The 22,916-nt window shown below is 31.3% G+C and overlaps 1 protein-coding gene across 2 annotated transcripts in view; it reads left to right on the forward strand.

Moving 5' to 3' along the window:
• The window catches only part of GRIK2 (glutamate ionotropic receptor kainate type subunit 2), an 819,862-nt gene that overhangs the window by 548,335 nt on the left and 248,611 nt on the right, over nt 1-22,916 (forward strand). For both annotated transcript variants that reach the window (XM_001367939.3, XM_056818623.1), the window contains one exon: nt 17,731-17,954. In XM_001367939.3, coding sequence (XP_001367976.1) covers nt 17,731-17,954 — 224 coding nt within the window. The remainder of the gene's footprint in view (nt 1-17,730; nt 17,955-22,916) is intronic.

A 22,916-nucleotide genomic window follows, 5' to 3' on the forward strand; every position in this document is an offset into this window, starting at 1 on the left:
CACCAAATGAAGCAAGGAAGAGTATTTGCATCTTTTAATGGAAAAAAAAATAAAAATATATCTCTAGCCTTAAGCACTTACTCATTTAATGCATCAATTGGTAATTTTCTCCAATGAAGGTTCTATTATAATTTTATTTTGGGAAATGTTTATTGCTAAGCTTGGGCCCAATAAACTTTTATTCATGTCTCTGATACAGAAATGATCCATTCTTAAAATTCTAAAGTTTAATGAGCAGTAGAAGTCCATGGAATTATATCACCAATTATAATTATACTTTCTGTGCCATTTTTGGGATAGTATTTTGCATGGATATTTTTAAAGTAAAAAAAAAAAAACCTAAAAAGTCTGCAGATATTTCTGTGTTCACTACCTACTTCTGCTATTTTTTATGAAACTAGTATAACAAGTACCCATGGAGCTTTGCCATCAGTGGGTTTGGTGACAAAACAATAAAACCAATAATATTTGAATCTAAGCTCCTCAGGGAAATGTATATTTCCTAGAAAAGCTGTTGTAGTTTTTTCTTACACCAACTTATCTGGTCTTTGAATCTTTTTTTCTTCCCCATGGAATATTGTTACAACATTACTTCCAGTACTCATGAGTCTCACATAGCTAATCATGCCCTTCTTTGATGTTTATATTTAGCTTCTAAATAGTGTCAGGAATATTGAGAGACTGTTCAACCCTAGAATCTCCTTGACTCAGTAATTCACTATCTGGTAAATCCAGGAAAAACAACAGAGAAGTAAAAGGAAAAGCTCCCAATATGAAGTTTTTAGAGCAACACTTAAGTACCATCTCATCCCTCACTGTGCCTCCTGGTTCCCTTTAAGTTACAATGCTTGAAGTGTTGGCAACACCTTCTACTAAGGGCACTTGGGTTTTTGTATAACCTTTAAAACTCTTCAAATGGCTTAAGCTTTTCAGATCTTCACAGATTTTCAAATGGAATATATATATATATACATATATATATATATATAAATTGAGAGGCAATATAATATTTATAGGGATTGTAGAGGAGAAGAGGGACAGGAGATAAGGAAGGTTCTGTAACAGGGAATGGAGTAGTGAATAGAGAATCAGCCTGGAATCAGGAATATCTAGAATATGTCTAACCTCTGGCATGTTATCACTTTGTGATCATTTGCAAGTAACTTAAGCTTTAAGTCCTTCAAACAAATTTCTAAAACTATAAATTATAGAGCCGTTATTGTGATCTGTATTGTTTGAGGGCATTTTCTCACTCAGAATTTCCTTCAATAAAACTACAGGTCTAGACACCCTTCTTCCCCAATACACAATAATTAATATCATTGATATAAACTAAGGTTATCTATTTTAAACAGGCATCAATTATTTTATTTTAAAACTGATTGACATAACATTCCTTTCATCTATGGTAAGGAACACTTCCAATTCAAATTCTATGAATTAACTGGAGTTGGAGAATGATAAAGTTGTGTAAAATTGAACAATGAGCACAGTATACTTTTGATGATTTTGAATATATGGGAGTTCACCAGTTTATGACAGGAACATGTAAAAGAGAAATGGGAAACTTAATTCTAAAATTTTAGAAACCTGAAAAAATGTGAAAGGAAGTGTGAACAACTAGCTATATAACAGACAGTAAATAATTCTTTGTGCTTTTCTTGAATTTGGAATATTAGAAAAATTATATATTCTAGGGAATATAGAAAGTATTATTTTTCATTGGTAAGTAAAAGGAGTGGTAAATGTCTTTCTTTTCATTTTTTAAACTTTTACCTTCTCTTAGAATCAATACTATTCCAAGCCAGCAGGGTGGTAAAGGTCAAATTTGAACCCAGGACCTCTGTCTCTAGACCTGGCTCTCAATCCCCTGAGCCACCTAGTTGCTCACAGTCATCCATTTTTTTAGTCATCCAGTTTTAAAAGAGAACACTATGGCACCCATGAGGCAGCTAGGTAGCTTAGTGGATGTAGTACCATATGTAGAGTTAGGAAGATGAATCTTCCCGAGTTCAAGTATAGCAAGGTAACCCTGGGCATGATGATGATGATGATGATGATGATGATGATGATGATGATGATGATGATGATGATGATGATGACTGGGCAATGTTTTGCATGCAATCTTTTGGATATAGTGATGATTAGTAACAAAGGATGATTGTGTAAAAGAATTTTTTAAAAATTCCAACTGTCTCTGGAATTTCATGGGTGTAGAGAACTGCTGGTGAGAACCTTTTTCTATCTAAGAAAGGCACACTTTTCTTAAAATTTAATAGTGTTAGAGAATTGCCTGAGGAACTGAGAGGTTTTGTTGGCTACTCAGGGTTGGAATGTGTTCTTTAACTTTGACAATAGGTTAAGAACATTGGCCATCTTATTTGACATAAATCTTGTTTCCTTTTCATTGAACATACATGTTTTTGTCTTTTTATTTCTTCAGTAATCTTAGACAAGGTGAGCCTCTTAAAGGACAGAAATCCTCGCCCCGCCCCCACTTTCACTATGTAAGCACTGGATTATAACCTAGTATCTTCAAGTTTTTTGGACTTTTAAATATTTTCTAAATTCTCTCTAAATAAATTTAGGTGTTCATGAAATCTGCATTTTAGAGATTGTTCAATTCTGGGAAGGAAAAAAAGGAAAATTATTTTAAGTATTTTCACTTCCTGTCACCTGGTAATGAGAATCAGTTAATCTGTATACCTTCTTATATTTAACATTCATTCACTTTGACCTAGTAATTCCATTCAAATTGAGAATGTGGTGTAATGGAAAGAACATTATTTGGAGTCAAAGTATCTGGGTTCAAATCTCCAGTCTGTCACTATCCAGGGATAATATTGGAATATATCAACAAATTGACTTCATTTTAATATCTCAATTTTTTAATCATTTAACTAAAAAGTTTAGATTGGACCATCCCTAAGGACCCTTCTTGCTTTGAAAACTGTGAAAATAAAATAAAAATTAAATTATCCTGGAAGTTCATAAAAAAGCTGGACAGTGTCAGTTCAATGTGTTTTATGCATATTTGATGTCTCTTTTTTCTGGTTCTAAATTGTAACCTTTACTTTTATTTTTTTAAACCAATTCAGAGAGTCATGTGTTAGCAATGTTCTACCTCTTGACTTAGTAGAACTGAAATTTCTAAGTGCATTCATTTTATCAAAACTCTACTACAATATGGAGGAGATCCTGTGCAGTTTGTTATAATGATACTTTATCTAAATTCTTTGATGGATCCCTCAGTTGTTGAAATGACATATAAAAGCATATAGAATCATGTCCCCAACAGCATTCTATCTTCATTTATATGTACAGTTTAAGAGAAAGAAATTGCAATACATATTCTCAAAGTAATGACTAGTCACATCTATTGCACATTACTGATTCATTGCCATAACTGTGGGATTCCCATCTTCTGATGCCATTACAAAGACCTCGGTGGAAATATTTTCCCAGAGTAGAATTACAAGTACACGTTTTGATTAGGAAGGTCCCTTGTAGTTCATGGTCATCCATCTTAGTGCTAGTAGTTGTTTCTTGGTCCACTGGTTATGGTCCCATAGCTTCAACCTGTGAAAGTTGATGAAAAAAGTCTTGACAGAAAATGCCTAGCTGAAATAATAGCTTTGAAAAATCAGCAAATAAAACAATCTTCAGTTATTTTAAAGGTACTAAAGATGTGGCTTGAGTTTAAATAATGTACTGAATTAATCTCTAGTTTTCTGCTTCATTTGAAAAAAAATTGAATGTGCTTTAGAGAATATTGTTGGTGACATTTACTTCTCCAAATCTTTGGTTAATAAGTCAAGACCTAATTTTTGTTGTGTAATGATATATTCCACTTATTATATAAGTATCTCTTTCTTGGCATTTAAGTTCAGCTGTCAGAATAATAGAAATTAATTGGAAAAGTATTCATGTTTAAATTAACTGATTTTTATAGCACAAAGAAAATCATATAAATTATTTTTAAAGACCCTTGATTCTTCAAAACAGTATTTTTAAGTCAAGTGTATAAATAAACTGGAAAACAATAATAAGATATTAAGTCTACTCCTAATCTCTTTTGTCCTGAGGAACAACAATATAGAATATTATATTCATTTTTATGTAAGCAATATGAATAATTCTGAATGATTTTGCATTAAAATGATAATATAAAATATACTACATATAAATTAACTTAGTTTTTAAAGTTATGATTACATATTGAATATTTTTGGACATCTAATTTTTTCTGGAACATTTTTTTTTTGTAAAACTGCATGGGGTGAGGAAAATTGTACAAAATCAGTGACAGGAATATTGGTAATATATATAGAGGTCAGATTTTATAATCAGCATTCCAAAAGATCTACTCCCAGAGGAAAACAGACTCGTTTGTATTTGTACTTGTGCTTATGCACACAAATAATTGCATACAGATATGCAAAAGTCTCTGAAAGTTTTCATTCTCTGAACAGTTATGAGTTCATAAGCTCACTGATCATTCTGTCACCAAAATCAAGTTGGTAGAATTTAGTCGATATCTACTGAAATCATCAAGAGGCTTACTTAAGCATTAATAAAGTAACAGCTGCTATAGCAGCAGCCAAATATGCTACTGTTAGTTTTTAATTTAATCTTAATTGCTTTGAGTCAGACCCTTACAAGTGGGAAATCATACTGTTTGATTCAATTGCCTAATTTGCCTTTCCATTTTAGACTATATAGTTTACTATTTAGTTTGGACAAAGGCTAAATCACAGAATAATAGAAATTCAGAGTAAAGGAACTTTCAGTGTCTATCTACCTGTAAAGGAATCACCATTACATCATTCTAGACAAGCAAAGTCCGGAATGAAACTAAGGAATCCCCTGAACTGGTCACATTATTTGAATTCATACAGCATACTTCCATTTGTCTAGATCCAATGTCCGTAATTTTCATAAATATAACTTTGAATTTTATTAATTTTAAATTCATGTAAGTTCTTCAAGGAATTCCTTGTTGGCACTAATTGGGACTTAGATGTAGTCATCCTGTCTTTATTTGATAGCCTCCCATAAGGGAGAATATACTGCTTCCCCAGGCAGGCCCATTCTACTTTTTAATTGCTAAGTATTCAGAAAAATTTCCTTGATATGAAGTCAAAATTTGCTTTTTTGTTAACTTCTACTTTTGGCTTCTGTATCTTCTCTATGCGATCAAATAGAACAAATTTCATTCCATTTTTACATGATAACCCTTCAAAGGTTTTAAATATTTGAAGACCATTATCGTCTTCATCCCTTTAATTTATTCCTATATGACATGAATTTAAGGTCCCTTATCATTGAAGATGCCTTGTTTTGGATGCCACATTGAAATTGTCAACGTACTTCATAAATTGTGGCACCTACACATGAACAGACTATTAAAGATGTTGTCTTACTAGGGCATTGTAGAGAGGGACTATAATCTACTTATTTATTATTTTAAGATATTTCTCAACTACCAATATATAATCATAACTTCAAATGACAAAAAGTATATTTAGATGTTTCATAATTTTATATAATTTCAATTGTTTTTGTAAAATAATCAGGAAGATATATTTTTGATATGATTTGTGTAATTAAGTTACAAAGTTCATATTAGCAAGGTTTTGTAGAATTAAAATGTTTTAAAAACAATTATTGAACATTTTTATATAAAATTAATAAAAAACTGTGCACATGGAAAATTCCACTGCCATTTTTTCTCTTTCCTTGATCCTTTTATCTGCTTCGAATACTTCTAGAATTAATCACAAAATTTAGCATCTCCCCTTTTTTCCTGCTTAATAACACTCAGAAAATGAAAATACAACTCTAAGAATAGGGATAAAAATTGGACAATGAGGAAGATAGAGGAAGATAACCAGCATTTATATAATCCTACTATATATCAAATATCACATTTTTACAAATATTTTCTCATTTGATCATAAAAATGACTCTGTGAAGTAAGTGCCCTAATTATCTCCATTTTACACTTGAGGAAACTGAGATTCAGTGACTTGCCAAGGGTCACACAGATAGTAAATGTCTGAGGCCAAATTTGAACTTGTCTTTCTGATTCCAGGTCCAGTACTCTTAGCAGAGTTTCTTGCATTCATTAAAAACTACATATTTTCTTAATGAATACCAATATGAAGATGTTAGATTTATTTAACAGATGATTTGAGTTTTTTAAACCCTTATCTTCTGTTTTAGAGTTAATACCATTTATTATTCTATGCAAAATCAATATTCTGTATTGGTCCTAAGGCAGAAGAGTATTAAGGACTGGGCAATGGGGGTTAAGTGACTTGCCCAGGGTCACACAGGTAGGAAGTGTCTGAACCCAGGATCTCCTGTCTTTGGGCCTGGCTCTCAATCCACAGAGCCTCCCAGCTACCCCCTGATATGATTTTTTTGAGGAGACCTGTGGTTAATGAACATTCTAGCAAAAGTTATAATTGAGGTTGTATTTTTATAAACTAGAACTCATTTTTAAGTCCTTAGAACAGTTTATTTTTGTCTGAGGTCTATAAGTAAAAAAAATTGAATCAGCAGTGCCCAAAGATATTTTAATGCAATGATTTCTAAGTTTTGTAAATACTAAAAAATTATGTTCTCCTTAGAGTATCATATGAACAGAAATCATGTTAGTGTGTAAATATTTTATTTCTAGAGAAAAGTTTAAAAAATTACAATATTTGAACCTTGAAAGTGATTTCATAGATGAAGTATTTAAAATCTTTATCTAAATTATTCCTCAGCATCTCCTTTTAACAAGACTATTATATCTCTAGTGGGCTTGCACATTTTATGCTCATGTTCTTGTACACATGTTTTCAAATAAAGTATTTTTTATCATTGGTAACAGCTTCTTGGCATATTGCATACAACAGCTCACACTCAGATTGAAGATCTGAAAACAAGAGTGGAAATTAACAAATAGAATGAACATAAATAATGATCACATTGGGAGGTATTTAGCTCAAAGGTAAATAGGAAAATCATTGTTCAACATGATAATTCATTTAAATAGATAACTCTTTTTATAAAGAGAATATAATTCTAATAATTTGTGTCATTAATATCACTGGAAAAGAGATATGGCATGTAGAAAATAAAATAGTGTGAGATTCATGAAACCTAGAAGATATACTTAAGTAAAATAACTTGAAAACAGAAACAGACTTTTAGACTTTAAGAGAAAATTGTCATAAAATAATAAACATGACCTGTGGGGTTGGGTCCCTTCCCTTCTTCCATTGCATTCAAGAGCCACCTCTCACAGAGAACAGAGGGAAACATAGAGAAGGTTTTGCTCTTGGGAGTAAAGGGAAGATTATCCCAGTATATGGGCATGTTGGGTCACTGCAGCTAACCCAACATTGTCTTCCATCCTCCATTTCTTACTTCTGCTACTTAATAGCTTCTAAGGGGAAAGAAGAAATAGGCATATCCCATAACTTAGTTACTTGAATGTAGTCTGGATTCTTTCTACAACCTTCTCCTAGACTTGATGGTACTCTAGTCGAGCTTATTTCTTGTTTGAGTCAGCTGGGCTGTTTACTTCCCTGCCCCAAATATCAAAACAAACCAAATCAAAACCTCTCCTAGTCCTTGCTAAGAAATACCATCTTTCTGCATTTATATTAGGGAAAAAATCTCAAGTTAACCACATTTCTGATACTCTGATAATTTTTTATAGCTTAGCCTACCACACTTAAAACTAGAACTTTGAATGGTTCAAAGTAGGCAAAACCAAGTTAAAATTTTAAAAGAATTAACCTATGGCCACCAGTTCTTAAACTCCTTTGTCTAACTTTCATGGGAAAGAAGAGTCCAATGAAAAAGATGTTTTTCTTCATTTTCTTTTGCTTGTCCCAAGAAACTAAAAAGCTTGTTCTGTATTTTAGGGAAAAGGATAAATTTCTGATAAAAAGAAAGCATTTGCAAAGTTAATATTTTTAAAAATAAAATTTAGTTGTTAATTTAAAAAAATCTTGTTAGTTGTTTCTTTTGTTTGATGAATAAAAATGTCCTTTATAATTGAGCATTTAATAAGTGTTAACTTAAAAAAATCCCTTTATCTACACAGTAATGAGATATACTCAATATAACCTTACTTTATTATGCCCCAGCCTCCTTTTTAAAGCCAGGACCTATGATTTCATCAGTTTAGAGAATTACTGATGAGAAAACATCATTAATGATGGAAATGTACTTTGAAACTTTTAGTCTTTCCTGGGACACTGAAAGGTCAAGTTACTAATCCAGAATCAAACAGTCATTATGTGTCAGAGACAGGATTTTATTCAGCATCTTCCTAACTTAGAAATAAACTCTCTACTACACTGCATTGAATTTATAATTATTCACTACCCTGGTAAAAGCATGCAGTTACTGATTCCCCATTGCTTAGAGGAAGAAAGCAAACTCTTTATTTTTGATGGGACCCAAAGTACTTTTTCAGATTTATCTCTCACTAGCTGGAGATAAACTGCTATACTTCTTCTTTTGGAACTGTACTGCTTTTACTCAGTCTATTAATACTTGATTCTCTGCTTATCCAAAACCTGTTCATGCTTCAAGATCCAATTCCAGTTTTAACATTTCCCTGAAGAACTTCCTTACTACCTAACTGGAAGTGACCTCTCCCTAAGGAAATAATAGTTATTATCTAATTCATCACTGAACATTTACTACCTAGTGACTGTGCTCTCTTATTTTTTCTCTGTACTCTCTTGCTTGTTCAACTCATCAGTTCACATGGGTTCAGTTATAATCTTCAAGATGATGACTCCAAGAAATAAATATTTTGACATAGTCTCTTGACCTTTGTGATAATTAAAATGTTTGGGAGCAAGGGAAATATATATATCAATTATGACCGCTGAAATATGTTTTCTACTGTGTCTTGGTTTTATATAAATATAAGATGGTCGCCAGGGAATATATTCTCAATTTATGAATATGCCCAAGCCAACTGGGTTTTATAGAGAAATTTAATTTATAATACACTGATTAATCAATAGAAAAAGAGAGAAAGTAAGAAAGGAATAAGAATGAAAAAATCAGTCAGTTGGTTTTATCACTCACCCAAGATCTCTCTAGGTAAGGCTTCTCATGCCAACCTCAGGCTCCACCTTCAAGAGAGCCTCCTTTCAAGAAATGTTTCCAGAGAATTCTCCTCCTTCAGAGCCAGCCTTCTCTCCTGGTCCTCCCACAGAGCAACCTCCTCAGTCCTCCTTCAGAGCCACCTCGCTCAGAGTAAAACCTCCTTTTCTCAGAGCTAAAAACTCTCCCCCCTCTCTGTCCTCAGACCCCACTATCTTTAAGGAAACCATCTAAGTTCCCTCCCCTCAGTTCTCACATCTACCAATCACTGTCGATGTCTCCCCTGTGCCAAAGGTGGCTCTAGTTTAACCCAGGACTGCCCAGAGGTCTGTGGCTTTGCACATGTCTGTTGAAGGTCATATTCTCAAATAATTAAATCTTGATCTTGCTGCAGCCCTTCCTAAATCCTGTTACTCTAAGTAGGGTGGAGATTGTAATTTCCAAAACCTGGTTCTGTCATTCCAAGTATCTCTTTGTATCAATTCTAAAATCAATCATGACTCAAAGAACTTCCTGTTCTATGCTTATGCATAGGTCAAAACCCTTTCCATTGTTTAGCAAAAGGTTTCTGTCCTAAAGTAGTCTTAAATAGGGAGGAGAAGGACCCTCCCATGCCAAGGGTTTTCACATTCCAATAGAGTTCTTACTATCAGTAGGAAATTTTCCAAGTATGAAATTTTCCCAATGTGGAAATTTCCAACATTCATAAGTCTAAGAAATTTTAAGGTTTACACCTTCAGTCCTATATCACTAACAAGGCTATGTCAGTATTATTATTGAAAAATCTTCTTTTCATTAGTGACACTAGAGTCACTATGTGTGGAATATTTCAATTCACCTTTAAGCTTAATAAGGAAGTAGAAATCAAAGAAGAACAAGGAATTCTAGATGAGATCTAGAATACACAGTGATGCTCTGTGTGAGAGACTGCACAATTTTGAGTTTGTTAAGGAACTGAATCTCAAGCTATCTGAAAGAGGAAGAGATCCAAAAATTAGGAAAAATACATCTGAGTCAAGTAACCAGCAAGTTGCAGGACTCGACTTTTCCTTTTTCTCCACTAACTCCCCCTTCAAACCTAAGCCAAAGAGGAATTTTGTACCAAAGATAGAGCAAATATAGTTATTTAACCATGATAAGAAAGTAAGAACTCTAATGAGGTTATAGCCTTGTGAAATAAGAGCAAAGAGTACTAATCTTTAACATATTCACTTAGTATGCCTTCCTTTTCAGTATTCACGTTCTGTCAGAGTATATAAGCCAAACCATAGGTTTAAGTTTTGGAACCACTCAGGGGCTTTCAGGCTGTCATATTCTCTGTTGGCACACTATGCCCCTGCTCTTCCTTCAGCATCTTATTGTAATGAACAGTGAACCATAGCTCTACACTATGAGCTGAGTCAGAGGAGGAGTGTAAACAGAAGGTTGAGAAAATGAGTTTCCTCCTCATTAGGGTAGTCCTGGGTTAATAGAAATTTTGTCTGATTCATCTACCCAGACCTTCCAGAATTCTTTGAATGAATATTTACAAAAATACAAACTTCCCAGATTTAGAAGTAGAAATAAAGTAAACCATCAATGAGCTCCCTAAGAAAAAATCCTCAGGACTATTTAGATTCACAAATGAATTCTACCAAACACTTGAAGTGCAAATAATCCCAATACTAAAGAAAATATTTGAAAAAGATAGACAAAAAGGATCCTATCAAATTCATTTTATGGTGCAAATATGATTTTGATACCTAAAATAGCATGAGGAAAAACAGAGAAAGCAAACTTTAGAACAATGTTTTAATGAATACTGATGTAAATTTTAAAAAATACTAGCAAGGAAATTATAGCAACATATCAAAAAGATTATACACTATGACAAGGTGGGATTTAGACTAATAATTCATGATTGGTTCTGTATTAGGAAAACTATTGAAATAATTGACCATCTCAATAACAAAAAATTATTTCTATCACAGATGCAAAAAAAAAACCTTTTGATAAAATACAACACTTGTTTTCAATTCCTTTTGAAAACACTAGAAAGCATACGGGATCTCAGAGTATATTTCAAGGCAGTAATCATAAAAACAATCTGATAACAGTTCAGAAATACACAATACATAATGGTAAATAATCTAGTTCTTACTGAATCCAAAGATCCACATTTATGGGGTAAGAACTCATCATTTGACAAAAATTTCAGGGAAAACTGGAAAACAGTTTGGCTTAAACTAGGTATATACCAACATTTCTCATCATATACCAATATAGGGTCAAAATGGGTACATAATTTAGACATAAAGGGTGAAATCTTAAGCAAAAAAGGGGAGAATGGAAAAATATACTTGTCAGATCTATAGATAAGGGAAGAATTTATGCCCAAACAAGAGATAGAGAGAATAATAAGGAGTAAATATATAATTTTCATTTCATTTTTCACTTATTTGGTAATGCCAGACTCTTTGGGACCCAATGGACCCATCTATGAGGTTTTCTTAGCAAAGATACTTGAGCAATTTAGCATTTTCTTCTTTAGTGTGTCCCCATTTTATAGTTGAAGAACTGAGGCAAATAGGGATTAAGTGTTTTCCCAGGGTAACATAGTTATGTTTGAAGCTGGATGTGACTTAGGTCTTTTTGTTTCCAAGTCCAGTGTTCTATCCAGTTGTCCTATATGAAAAAAACAAACCAATTATTGTGTAGCCACATCATACTTTTCATAACACTAGTTGGGGTTTTCTGGGCAAAGATACTGAACTAGTTTGCCATTATCTTTTCCAGCTCATTTTACAGATGAGAAAATTGAGGCAAATAGGGTGAATTGACTTGCCTAAGTTAGGTCATAGAACTAACAAGTGTCTAGGGCCAGATGTAATTTTGATTACATTAAATTAAAACACTTTTGTAGAAACAATGCAACCAATAATAGAAGGGAAACAGGAAAAGGGAAAAAAATTTGCAACAAGTGTCCCTGATAAAGATCACATTTTTCAAATATATAGGGAACTGAGACAAATTCATAAATGTAAAAGCCCTTTTCTAGTTTATAAATGAGTAAAGTATATGAGTAGGTAGTTTTCAGAAGAAGAAATCAAATTATTGATAGTTACATAAAAATACTCTGAATCACTACTGATTAGAGAAATCCAAATCAAAACAACTCTGAGGTACCACCTCTTACCTCTCCTATTGGTTAATACAACATAAAGGAAAGATGACAAGTGCTGAAGGGCATGTGGAAAAATTAAAAAACTCGTGCTCCATTAATGGAGTTGTATACTAATGCAAACATTCTGAAGAATGGAAAGAAAAATAACATAAAGAAGCTCACAAGGGCATATTGGCAAGAAGAATTTCTATGAAATTGTGATAAATTTATTAAATACTTAAAAATCTCATTTCCATATCACACTAAAACATTAGAATACATTTTTATGTAAGTCATTTATCAAATCAAAGGATCATAGTTTAAGATCTAAAATTAACCTTAGATGACATTTCGTTTACCTATTTCATCTTATGAATGAGGAACTGATATCTATCTAGATTAAATGGTACATCTGGGGTCTGATATGGGATTTGACTTCAAATCTTTTTTAATTTAAACCTAATGCTCTATCCACTGCTCCATGTAGCTCCCTGTAGAGAGCTGACCCTAAAGTCAGGAAGTCCTGGTTTCAAGTCCCATCTCTAGCTTATATAGTCTGTGTGATTCTAGGCAAGCCACTTAACCTCTGTAAGAAACTTTTTATGACTAATGTGCAAAAGAAGTACTATTCTATATTGTCTTTGGGCATTTTCCTCACTTTGTAGTTCCCGATGCTAATAAAATCTCTGGTTCAGTCTCTCTCCCCTATTCAATAATATATTACATTGACACTCATTGGACCTATAGTTATTTACAATGGGAAATTTATGAATTTATTAGTAGAGCAAAATAAATTGCTATTATTAATAAATATAAAAAAACAATTTCATCTTTTTATTGCTTCATAATCCATAATACTTGTCACGTGGAAACTAAAGAAAGAGGTTATTGCAGATTTGAATTTCAAAATAAAAAATTGCATATCACTTTGAAGGCAGGGAATGATTCATTTTTGTCTTTGTACTTCTATTTTGATTAATGCTTTGTTCAAAGTAAGTACTTATTAAATGTTTCTTTAATTCATTTGAATTGAATCATTTGAATCACTTATCTTAGCTGAAAAATTCTGATTCATTATTTTTTACATCAATACAATTTTAATATTAATTTTCCCTTAGTTTGCATTCCATGTTTTCTCTGTCCTTTACACTCTTTGTCAATCCCTAAGAAGGAAGGTAATATGGTATAGGTTGTACATATATTATCACTTAATACATATTTCCACATTCATTATTTTGAGAAAGATGACACATTGCTTACATTAAAGAAAACTTCATGGAAGAAATAAAGGATGGCATATTTAGATTTGGATTTGGGTTCTGTCTGTTCCTTTCATGAAGTGGATATTCTTTTTTTTTCTTTTCAGGAGTCTTTTGGTGTTTTCCTGGATCCTTTACTTGATGATAGTTAAGATGTTCATACTTCATCATCATACATTATTGTTGTTCTCCTCACTTCACTTTCCATCACCTCATGCATCTTTTCAGATTTTATCATATCCTTCATTAGTTCATTAGTATCCTAATTTTTCCTCATCTACTCCAACACTGATAAATTTTTTTTTGTTACATTAGCCAGTCTTATAGGCATTAGGTGGTACTTTAGATTTACTTGAACTTGCATTTCTTTAATCAAATGTGATTTGGGGTATTTTTACTTATGACTACAGATAGTTTTAATTTCTTCATCTGAGAATTGCCTGTTCATATCTTTTGATGGATTGTCAATTGGGAAATGCTTTGTATTTTTATCAAGATGACAGTTTTCTTTATATTTGAGAAATGAAGCTTTTGTTGGAGATTTGCTATAAAGATTTTTCCCATTGTCTTATTTGCCCTTTAATCTTCATTGCATTGGTTTTGTTTGTGCTGAAACATCTTATTAATATATGATCAGTTGTCATTTTTTGGATTTCATAATATCCTCTGTCTTGTTTTGACCTAAATTTCTCCCTTTTCCATCAGTCTGACATGTTAACTATCTTTGCTCCACTAATTTCTTTATAATTTCATCCTTTATTTCTAAGTCATGCATCCATTTAGATTTTTGCTATATGGTGTGAGGTGTTGGTCTAAACCTGATTTCTTCCATATTGTTTTCTAGTTTTCATAGCAGTTTTTGTCAAATAGTTCTTCCAAATGCTTGGAACTTTGAGTCTATCAAAGTTTATTATGATCATTTACAATTATATATTGAATATTTCATATATTGAATCTATTTCATTGGACCTCCACTTTATTTCATAGATAGTACTAGATTGTTTGGATTGTTGGCACTTTATAATATAGTTAGGGATGCAGTATAGCTGAGCCACTTTTCTTAATATTTTTCTTTAATTTCTTTTATATTCTAGGTCCTTTGTTCTTCCAGATGAATTTATTATTATTTGTTTTCTAATTCCAGGAGATGATTTGGGGGGTAATTTGATTGGGGTGGCACTGATTAATTAATTTAGGAAGAATTATAGTTTTTAATTGGCTCAACCTACTCATGAGCAATTAACATTTTACCAATTGTTTACATCTGAATTTATGTGAAAAGTGATTTGCAATTTCAGTCTTACAGTACCTTGGATCATCTTGCTTTATAGGTGAGTTAGTCCCATTCTCATTCAGAGTTATGATTATTAACTTTGTGTTTCCATCTATCTTATTACCCACCCCTGTTTAACCTCTTTCTATACTTTTAGCCTTTCCCTGTTCACAAATGTTTTTTTCTTATGTTTACACACCTCCCTCAATTTCCTCTTCAGTACTTTATCTTCAGTACTTTAAGTGTACTAAGTATTTTAAATTTCTTCTTCATGTCCACCCTCTGTTCTGGCTGGACCAAGCCGGACCACTTTCCTGTAACTGCTACTTGCTCTGTATTGCTTTGGTATCTAATCTTCCCCTGATGAGGCTGGACTAAACTGGCAATGCTCTTTTCCCTTTAGCTTGCAATGCATTGTTTGAATTCTTCTGAGACTCTCTCCTCATACCCCAGTGAAATGAGTTCTCCTTGCTGTCCTTTTTCTGGGAAGTAACATTGCTTCTCCCCTTCTGCTGGTTCTGCTACTCCAGTATTCATTTTCAGGATTTTTATTCTTCTGTGATTCTTTGGAGGGTGTTTGACTCACTTCAAGTGTTTCTTATTTTGACATCTTAGCCTGATCACTTCAATATTCATTATCTTATTTGCTTAGGGTGATGACCTCTTCAGCTGCCAGTTTTGATCAATAACTAAAAATAATACCTGCTTTTGTGATATTCTTAGGGACCAGAATACAATCAACAGAACTAATTTTCATTTTTACATAGAACCTTATCTGAGTTAAAATCTATAAATGTTTGTGAATTATGCTCGCTGACCAATCATTCTATCATAGACTGCCTACACTATACACCTTCCCCCAAATGTAGGGCTTTTGATAACAAGATAATGTAATTGCTTATTGCATAATGACAAGTTAGTACAACCATCATTGCAAACACCTTTGTAAATAGTAAAATTTCTATTACATTCCAGATGATTGAATTATAATGAGATTTTGAAATGAAGTTCAGATGTATTCATAGAAAATGTTCCTGTGGACTGAATAAATAAAAAATCATCTCTACTTCAGAACTGACCTATAGTTTAATTTTTATGAGTTTTGTGCAATAAATTGGTTCTTGTCCTATGCATGTGTTTTTTTTAAATGTACTCTTGCTAATTTTCAAAATGTAAGGTAAAATAGAGGTTTTACATTTTCTTAAATTAAGTCTTCCTCAATCATAAGCACTAGTTAATTGAGGATATGACAAAAATCTTTTTTTTTAAATCTACTAATATATTTAGATGTGCTGTGTTCTTATTTCTGTCCCATTTTTACATAGCTGCTTTCCCTTTTAACTGGCCATATTGTGACCCATAAGTATTTGGCCCTGTTTTTCTTTATTTTAATTGGCACTTTGCTTTTAGAAAACTATGTGGGCTTTTAGAAAATTTTGGAAATTTTAGAAGAATTTGGTCTTTTACTTTGCATATTAGAATCATGATTGCATTTTATTTTAATTTCAACTGAAAACCACTATGTATTAAGTATTAAGACTGATAAACTGGGTTCAAATCCTATTTCAGTCAAGTTCCTTAACTTCCTTTTGTCTTGGTTTCCTCATGTTTAAAATAAGGAGGTTTAAATAGATGGTCTTTTTGTCTCTAAATCTATAATCCACTGATAAAATGAATTTAATGTCCTCAGGAAGTATTATCTAGGAAAGCAATTGCAAATTGAAGCAGTACACTGCTGACTATTTTGTGAATTTTGAAAAATTAGATGATACCAAGATGCATACACTATACAATATTTTTCACCTGAATGTGATTGTCTAATAATTTAACATTAGTCACCATGGCTAATTATTGGCATAGCTGTCCTCAACTATGAATACTGTTAACAAAATGGAAACAAAACTACCAAAAATGACAAACTTTCTCTCATAGTAAGTTACTTCCACTTAAAATCTTTTAAAAATATCATACTATATTTTCTGAGTCACTAATTAAAAGGCTGCATATGTAATACAAAGACTTATAGACTTTGGAATGAAGAGTGACTTAGCTTTGAATTTCACCACTATTAATTCTTAGCCAATGACCATGAAGAAGTTAGCGAATTTCTCTGAGGTTTAGGAAGGATGGTAGAATGCAAAGAGCAATGACTCCAAAGTCAAAGGACCTGATCTCAAATTCCTCTGACATTTACAGCCTATGTAACTTTGAGCAAGCTACTTAATCTCTTTGGGCCTTAGTTTCTTTTTCTCTAATTCAACTCAGAGATGCCTTGCAACTCTAATTGTATGTTTTCTGAAGGTGATTGGTGTAGTCATTTAAAAAAATAAAGAATCAGCAACATTTAAAATATGATTAAATAAGATTAATTTCATTGAACATTGATATAAAATATAAAAATTCAAGAAATAAAAGAGAAAACGTGTATTGAATAAAAACATAAGAAAGTTTAAAAATTATGATCACTGTCCTTTAGCATAAATGACTAAACAGACTGAATTAATTCTTATGGTTAGAAAACTGCAATTGCTTCTAATTAGAAAAAACTAAGTAATCAGACAGATGGTGTAAAGTTTGATTTATAGTGGTGATAAGGTGGTAACTGACACAATGAACCTGCACAGTAAATGAACTTGCACAGTAAAAATTATAGATGATATTTTTATATAAGTCTAATTATGAGAAATGTATAATGATTTTTGTCATTTAAAAATTACTGGAGTTATTTTGTGTGCTTTGTTTATGTAAAAACACATAAGAAACAGCAGAATAAATCAGGAATTTACTTCAGAAAGAAAAGAACATTAAATTTTTACCTAGTTGATACACTGGCAAACCATCTCAAAATAAAGTCTTTTGTTTTGTCTAAGTTGATTGCCTTCTTCCTGCTGACTTATAGACTATTTTTCTTCTCTTTATATTTCTGCCAACAGAAAGCTGACCTTGCAGTTGCCCCACTGGCTATTACCTATGTTCGAGAGAAGGTCATCGACTTTTCCAAGCCCTTTATGACTCTTGGAATAAGTATTTTGTACCGCAAACCCAATGGTACAAACCCAGGCGTCTTCTCCTTCCTGAATCCTCTCTCCCCTGATATCTGGATGTATATTCTGCTGGCTTACTTGGGTGTCAGTTGTGTGCTCTTTGTCATAGCCAGGTAACATGCTCCCTTTTGTGATGTTTTTGGCAATTGTTACCTCCTTTTTCTCACTAATGATTGTCAAAAGTCACAATGGATTTTACTTTTGCTTTTGCTTTGTACTTCATGATGTTTAAAGAATGAATTCATAGGGCTCCCTTATCCTTGATCAAAGGACATTTTGCTGCCTCAGTAGGCAGGCAGTATACTGATTATGTCAGTAAGCTATATTTTTGCTAGGAGATGTTAAGGTCTTTAATTAGTATTTTTAATTATTCATATTCATCAAGATGATTTTCTCTATTTCTAAGTATTTCTGCCAAGTCACATAAGAATAGAACTTAAGAGTTGAATGGGACTTTAGCAACCATCTTTTCCAACCCAAACACCAAAGGAATCCTCATGATGAATATAAAAAAACTGGTAATTCTGATCACAAACCGATAAGCAAGGCTATTTGGGAATACATAGGAGTCAAATGGATCCCTTTTTCCCATCCCCCAACATACACAACACACACACACACACACACACACATACACACACAAAGACCCCAACTTTTGCTTATTTATATATTATCTATGTTCCTTTATACTTACATTTTCCCTGTTAGTACAAATTTTAACCCAGCTTGAATGGGTATAAAGACTTTACATTTAAATAATAAAATAAGAAATATTAGTATTAGAGAAAGGAATAAGTTTAAAATGCTATAAATAAAAAGGTTCCTAAATTTATCTTTGTATTCAGTTTCTTTCCCTCCTAAAACTAAGCATGATATTTTATACATCTCTTTTTGAATCATGAATTAAAAATTTCAATAATTGAATAATGAAAAAATGTTGTCAAATTTTTGAAATCTTCCCCATGATATTGCTAAAAATGTTAGTATTGAGACATATAGTTGACTTTCCTTCATTTTTCTCTCCCACCATAGTTATAATTCCAATGGGTAATTCATTTTTATATCACTTAGTGTCAACTCTTCTCTTAATTGAATAGAAGATAAGCACAATGTCTAAGAATTTTAAAATCAATTGTAAGGATAGTGATTTAAGATATATACTCCTGATGTCCTCAGATTGCTATTGTCACATAGTAAATGAAAAAAACAACCCTTACCGAATAGAGATTTAAATAATTCTACATTTTCAAATATTTAAATGAATGTCAACACATTTAACTTCTAAAAGATTATTAAATTTGCCCAAGTACATTTCTGTGTTAAATTTATATGTGCTTATTACTGAAAACCATGTTTTAAAAATGTTTCTTCATATAATGCACACATACATAAAATGTGAGATAAAAAATTCTAACTGATTGTAGCTACTCTTACTACATCTTTTCAGTAGAGAAATACAAAAATTCCACCAGCTGAAAATTTTTCTAGAATTCTAGCCTTATGATATTCACTTAATTCATCCTATTCATTAATTTATCCAACAACATCTTCCTTACTGCCCATTTAGTTCCATGACACAGTATAGGAAAGCTATACTAGGATATTATCAGACAAGCGTATGATCATATGAATAACACATACTTTTTATGAACTCTAGACAAATGATTACATGCATACACTTAAAATATTTATACAAATCCATTAAAGAATAAAATAATTCTCTATATTTTATACTTTTAAGTGAATATATACATACACACACATATATAAATAGTTATAGTTTGATAATGAACCACCCATTCAAAGGACTGACTCAATTGTATTATTAATTATAATCATAACTATGTTTCCCTTAAATCTTAATTTCCTTAAGCAGAATATGAAATACAATAATTATTTCAAATGAATTACACTAAAATATACAACTTGCAGTTGTTTACATTAGCTAGGATACTTTTAATTTCATGTACTTCCAATCTATTTTTTTCAACAAATTAATTCAATATATCCATATTAATAATTCTGACTAATGTCATCATTTGTGAATATTATGTATAACGTATTTTGATACAATTGTTGCAGAACATGTAAAAGTTATGGATTTTTAAGAAATTCCTGGAAATTAAACATAGAACGAAGTAAAATAAATGCATTCAAACAAGCCATGGATCATATTAGCAAAAATATTTTCTTTCCAAATGGTTTAATATCAGTAGCATGAATTCTTATAAAAATTTTTTTCACTTGAAAGTGAACATTAAAGTTGTATTTAGCAGGAAACTTTTTCTATTAAATTGAAAAAATACACTTAAAATTCTGTTTGAAAAGCTAGAGATTGGTATATAATTGTTTAGAGATTTTAGATTATACCTTCTGTAATTTCTCAAGAACAAGATTTTAGAACTAAGTAGCTTAGAATTCAGGAGAAATAAACAAGCCTTACAATGTTCAAATATGGCCAGATATTTGAAGAATATATGATAATGTTAGGTAACTAATTAATTTAAACATTTTAAAACAAACATATTCATTAAATCAAAGGTCTCATGATTTAAACACCAATAATAAAATAACAAGTTTCAGCAATATAAATGACATTTGAAACAGAAGCAATCATATTTTATAATGAGGTAAATGTACACCAATAATACTCTTATTCAATTCTATATATTAGTCAGTTGTGGAATAGTAGACACTAGCATGAACAGAAGATTAGATCAGACTCCACTAAAAGAAATTCACTATGATGTCTAAGGTTAAGGGGAGATCTCAATCTAATCCAATCAGTTCTTGTTCTCTGGAGCAATCATATAACTAAAACATTCCATAAATCTTGAATCAAGTGGGAAAATGCCCCTGGACATATATTTTTTTTATGTCTAAAATTGTGTTTCCTGAAAGTAATTGATTTTCCCTTAAAATTCATTAAAATTTCATATACTCTAGCAATAATTTCCATGCCAAATTTGTGTATATTTCCAGATGAGGACATTGAACACATCTGGATTGTGTGTGTGTGTGAGCAAACACACTCAAATAATCATAGAGTATAGATGCAATAATAAAACTTGGATATATCAACATATTTTTCTTTACACAATTGCTTTAAGAAAAGTACCTATATAGAAGCAATTCCTCAACTTTTTTTTTGTTTTTAGAATCCCTTTTTACTTTTAAAATTGGAGGATGCCATTAAGCTTTTGTTTAAGTGGATTATGTCTAATCCACAGGAAAAAATTTACCATAGAAAAAATTTAAAGTAATACTGATTTAAAATGCTTAAATTAAATATTTAAATGTTTTATTTTAATTTACCTAAAAATAAAATAATAAGCCAGTCTTATATGAGAAAATTTTGAAAGACATTCTCACATCTATTTATATTCAATCTATTGAAACACATAATTTTGGTTGTATTATAGGAAAATAATCCAATATCCCATATATTTAGTTTGAAAAGGGAGGAGTATTTTCATAGTAAAATTATTTTTAATGATTATAAAAAATAGCGTTGTTCTTAAGGTCCTGTTTAAAGTCTTAAGAACCACTTCAAGAGGTCATTACCAAATTTTGAGAATCTCTGTAAACTAGTGAAAATTCAAAATTTTGCTTCATGGAATTTTACCCCCTTTTTTGCCTTTAGAACTTTGCTGTTTTCTACAGTATTTTTTAAATAGTGGGACTGTGACTAATCAGCTGTATTTTCATTTAGATTATTTTGGAAGTGATTTATATCACTCATAGAAATTTGAAAAGATAATTTTCTATGTAGTTTTATAATCTGGGTCCTTATATGCTAAAACTTTTGAATATTTTTGAGGGGCAGCATACTTCATACTTGACCAAGTATTTCTTAAAATAGAAAAAAGTTAAATGAAAATTTTATATCATATACTATAGTAAGAAAATAAAAACATACTATACATAATATGTCTTAGATGTTTTTGGTAAGTTTTGATTAATAAAAAATGCTGACTTGTATTTGAATATTTTCAAATGAAAAACACTGATGAATTTTTAATAAAAGAAAGTCTTTTGATTAGATGAAATGAAGTTCTCACTTGAAGTTCAAAAGAGTAAAAAATCATAAAATTTAATTCTAGTCTGCTACTACAAACTCTTGTTAAGTATGAACATTCAGATAGCCTGAAATAAGGTTCCATTGTCATTTTCCATTTGTAGATTATAGGTACAATATTTACTTGACTTTAAAAAACCTAAATGGATATGATTTAATAACTGAAAATTAGTCATTTAACTTATCAATAAACGGATTTTCTCTTAAGTAACACATATAAATGAGAAAATTTAGATTAATATTCTTTTTAATGATAATAGTGTATTAAACCCTTTTACTTTAACATTTTCTAAATCCCTGTTATGTAATATATAAAGTTTACAGAAGACTATAACACAAGCTAAAGAGAATCCAAAAAGTAATTGTTTTTAAATCATCATATAAAAACTAAAAATATAAAAGGTCTGTATCCTTCAGGTTTCTTACTCTGAAAATGTTAGAGAGAATTATTATTATAGGTACTTACATTTTAATCCCCACTATGTTCTAGAAACCACTTGATGAACCACTTGATGAAAATAAAAACTTAGTGGCGAATGTGAAGTCAAGACAGCCTTGTGTAGATGGTTTGGTAGCTTACCATATAGAGAGACTGTAATGTACTTCCCCTCACTAATGATTTATTGCCATTCCAAAGATTTGAATAAAAGAACAAAATTGAGTGCTGGTCGCTAGCAAAAATTGCAAAAATCTTGGTTTGGCACTATCTCAGCTGGTTTCCAGAAAGATTTGAAGCATGTGGTAAATAAAGGGATAAAAAGGCAGATATATTTGTTGCTGATTTTTTATGGATGGTGAGAAACTGGGAAGGGCAAGTTCCACTTAGATTTTGGATTCTGTATCCAAAAAAGATCTTAAAAGGCTAAAATTAAAGAATTAGCATAACATTAAAATGAATAGGAATAAACCTAAATCAAGCAGTTTATGTGGAAAACAAGATTGTTTTTTCATGAAATTCTGGCTCAATATGGATTAGTGCAGATATGAAATTCATTTA

This window comes from Monodelphis domestica, chromosome 2 (assembly GCF_027887165.1).
Source record: "Monodelphis domestica isolate mMonDom1 chromosome 2, mMonDom1.pri, whole genome shotgun sequence".
Classification (NCBI taxonomy): domain Eukaryota; kingdom Metazoa; phylum Chordata; class Mammalia; order Didelphimorphia; family Didelphidae; genus Monodelphis; species Monodelphis domestica.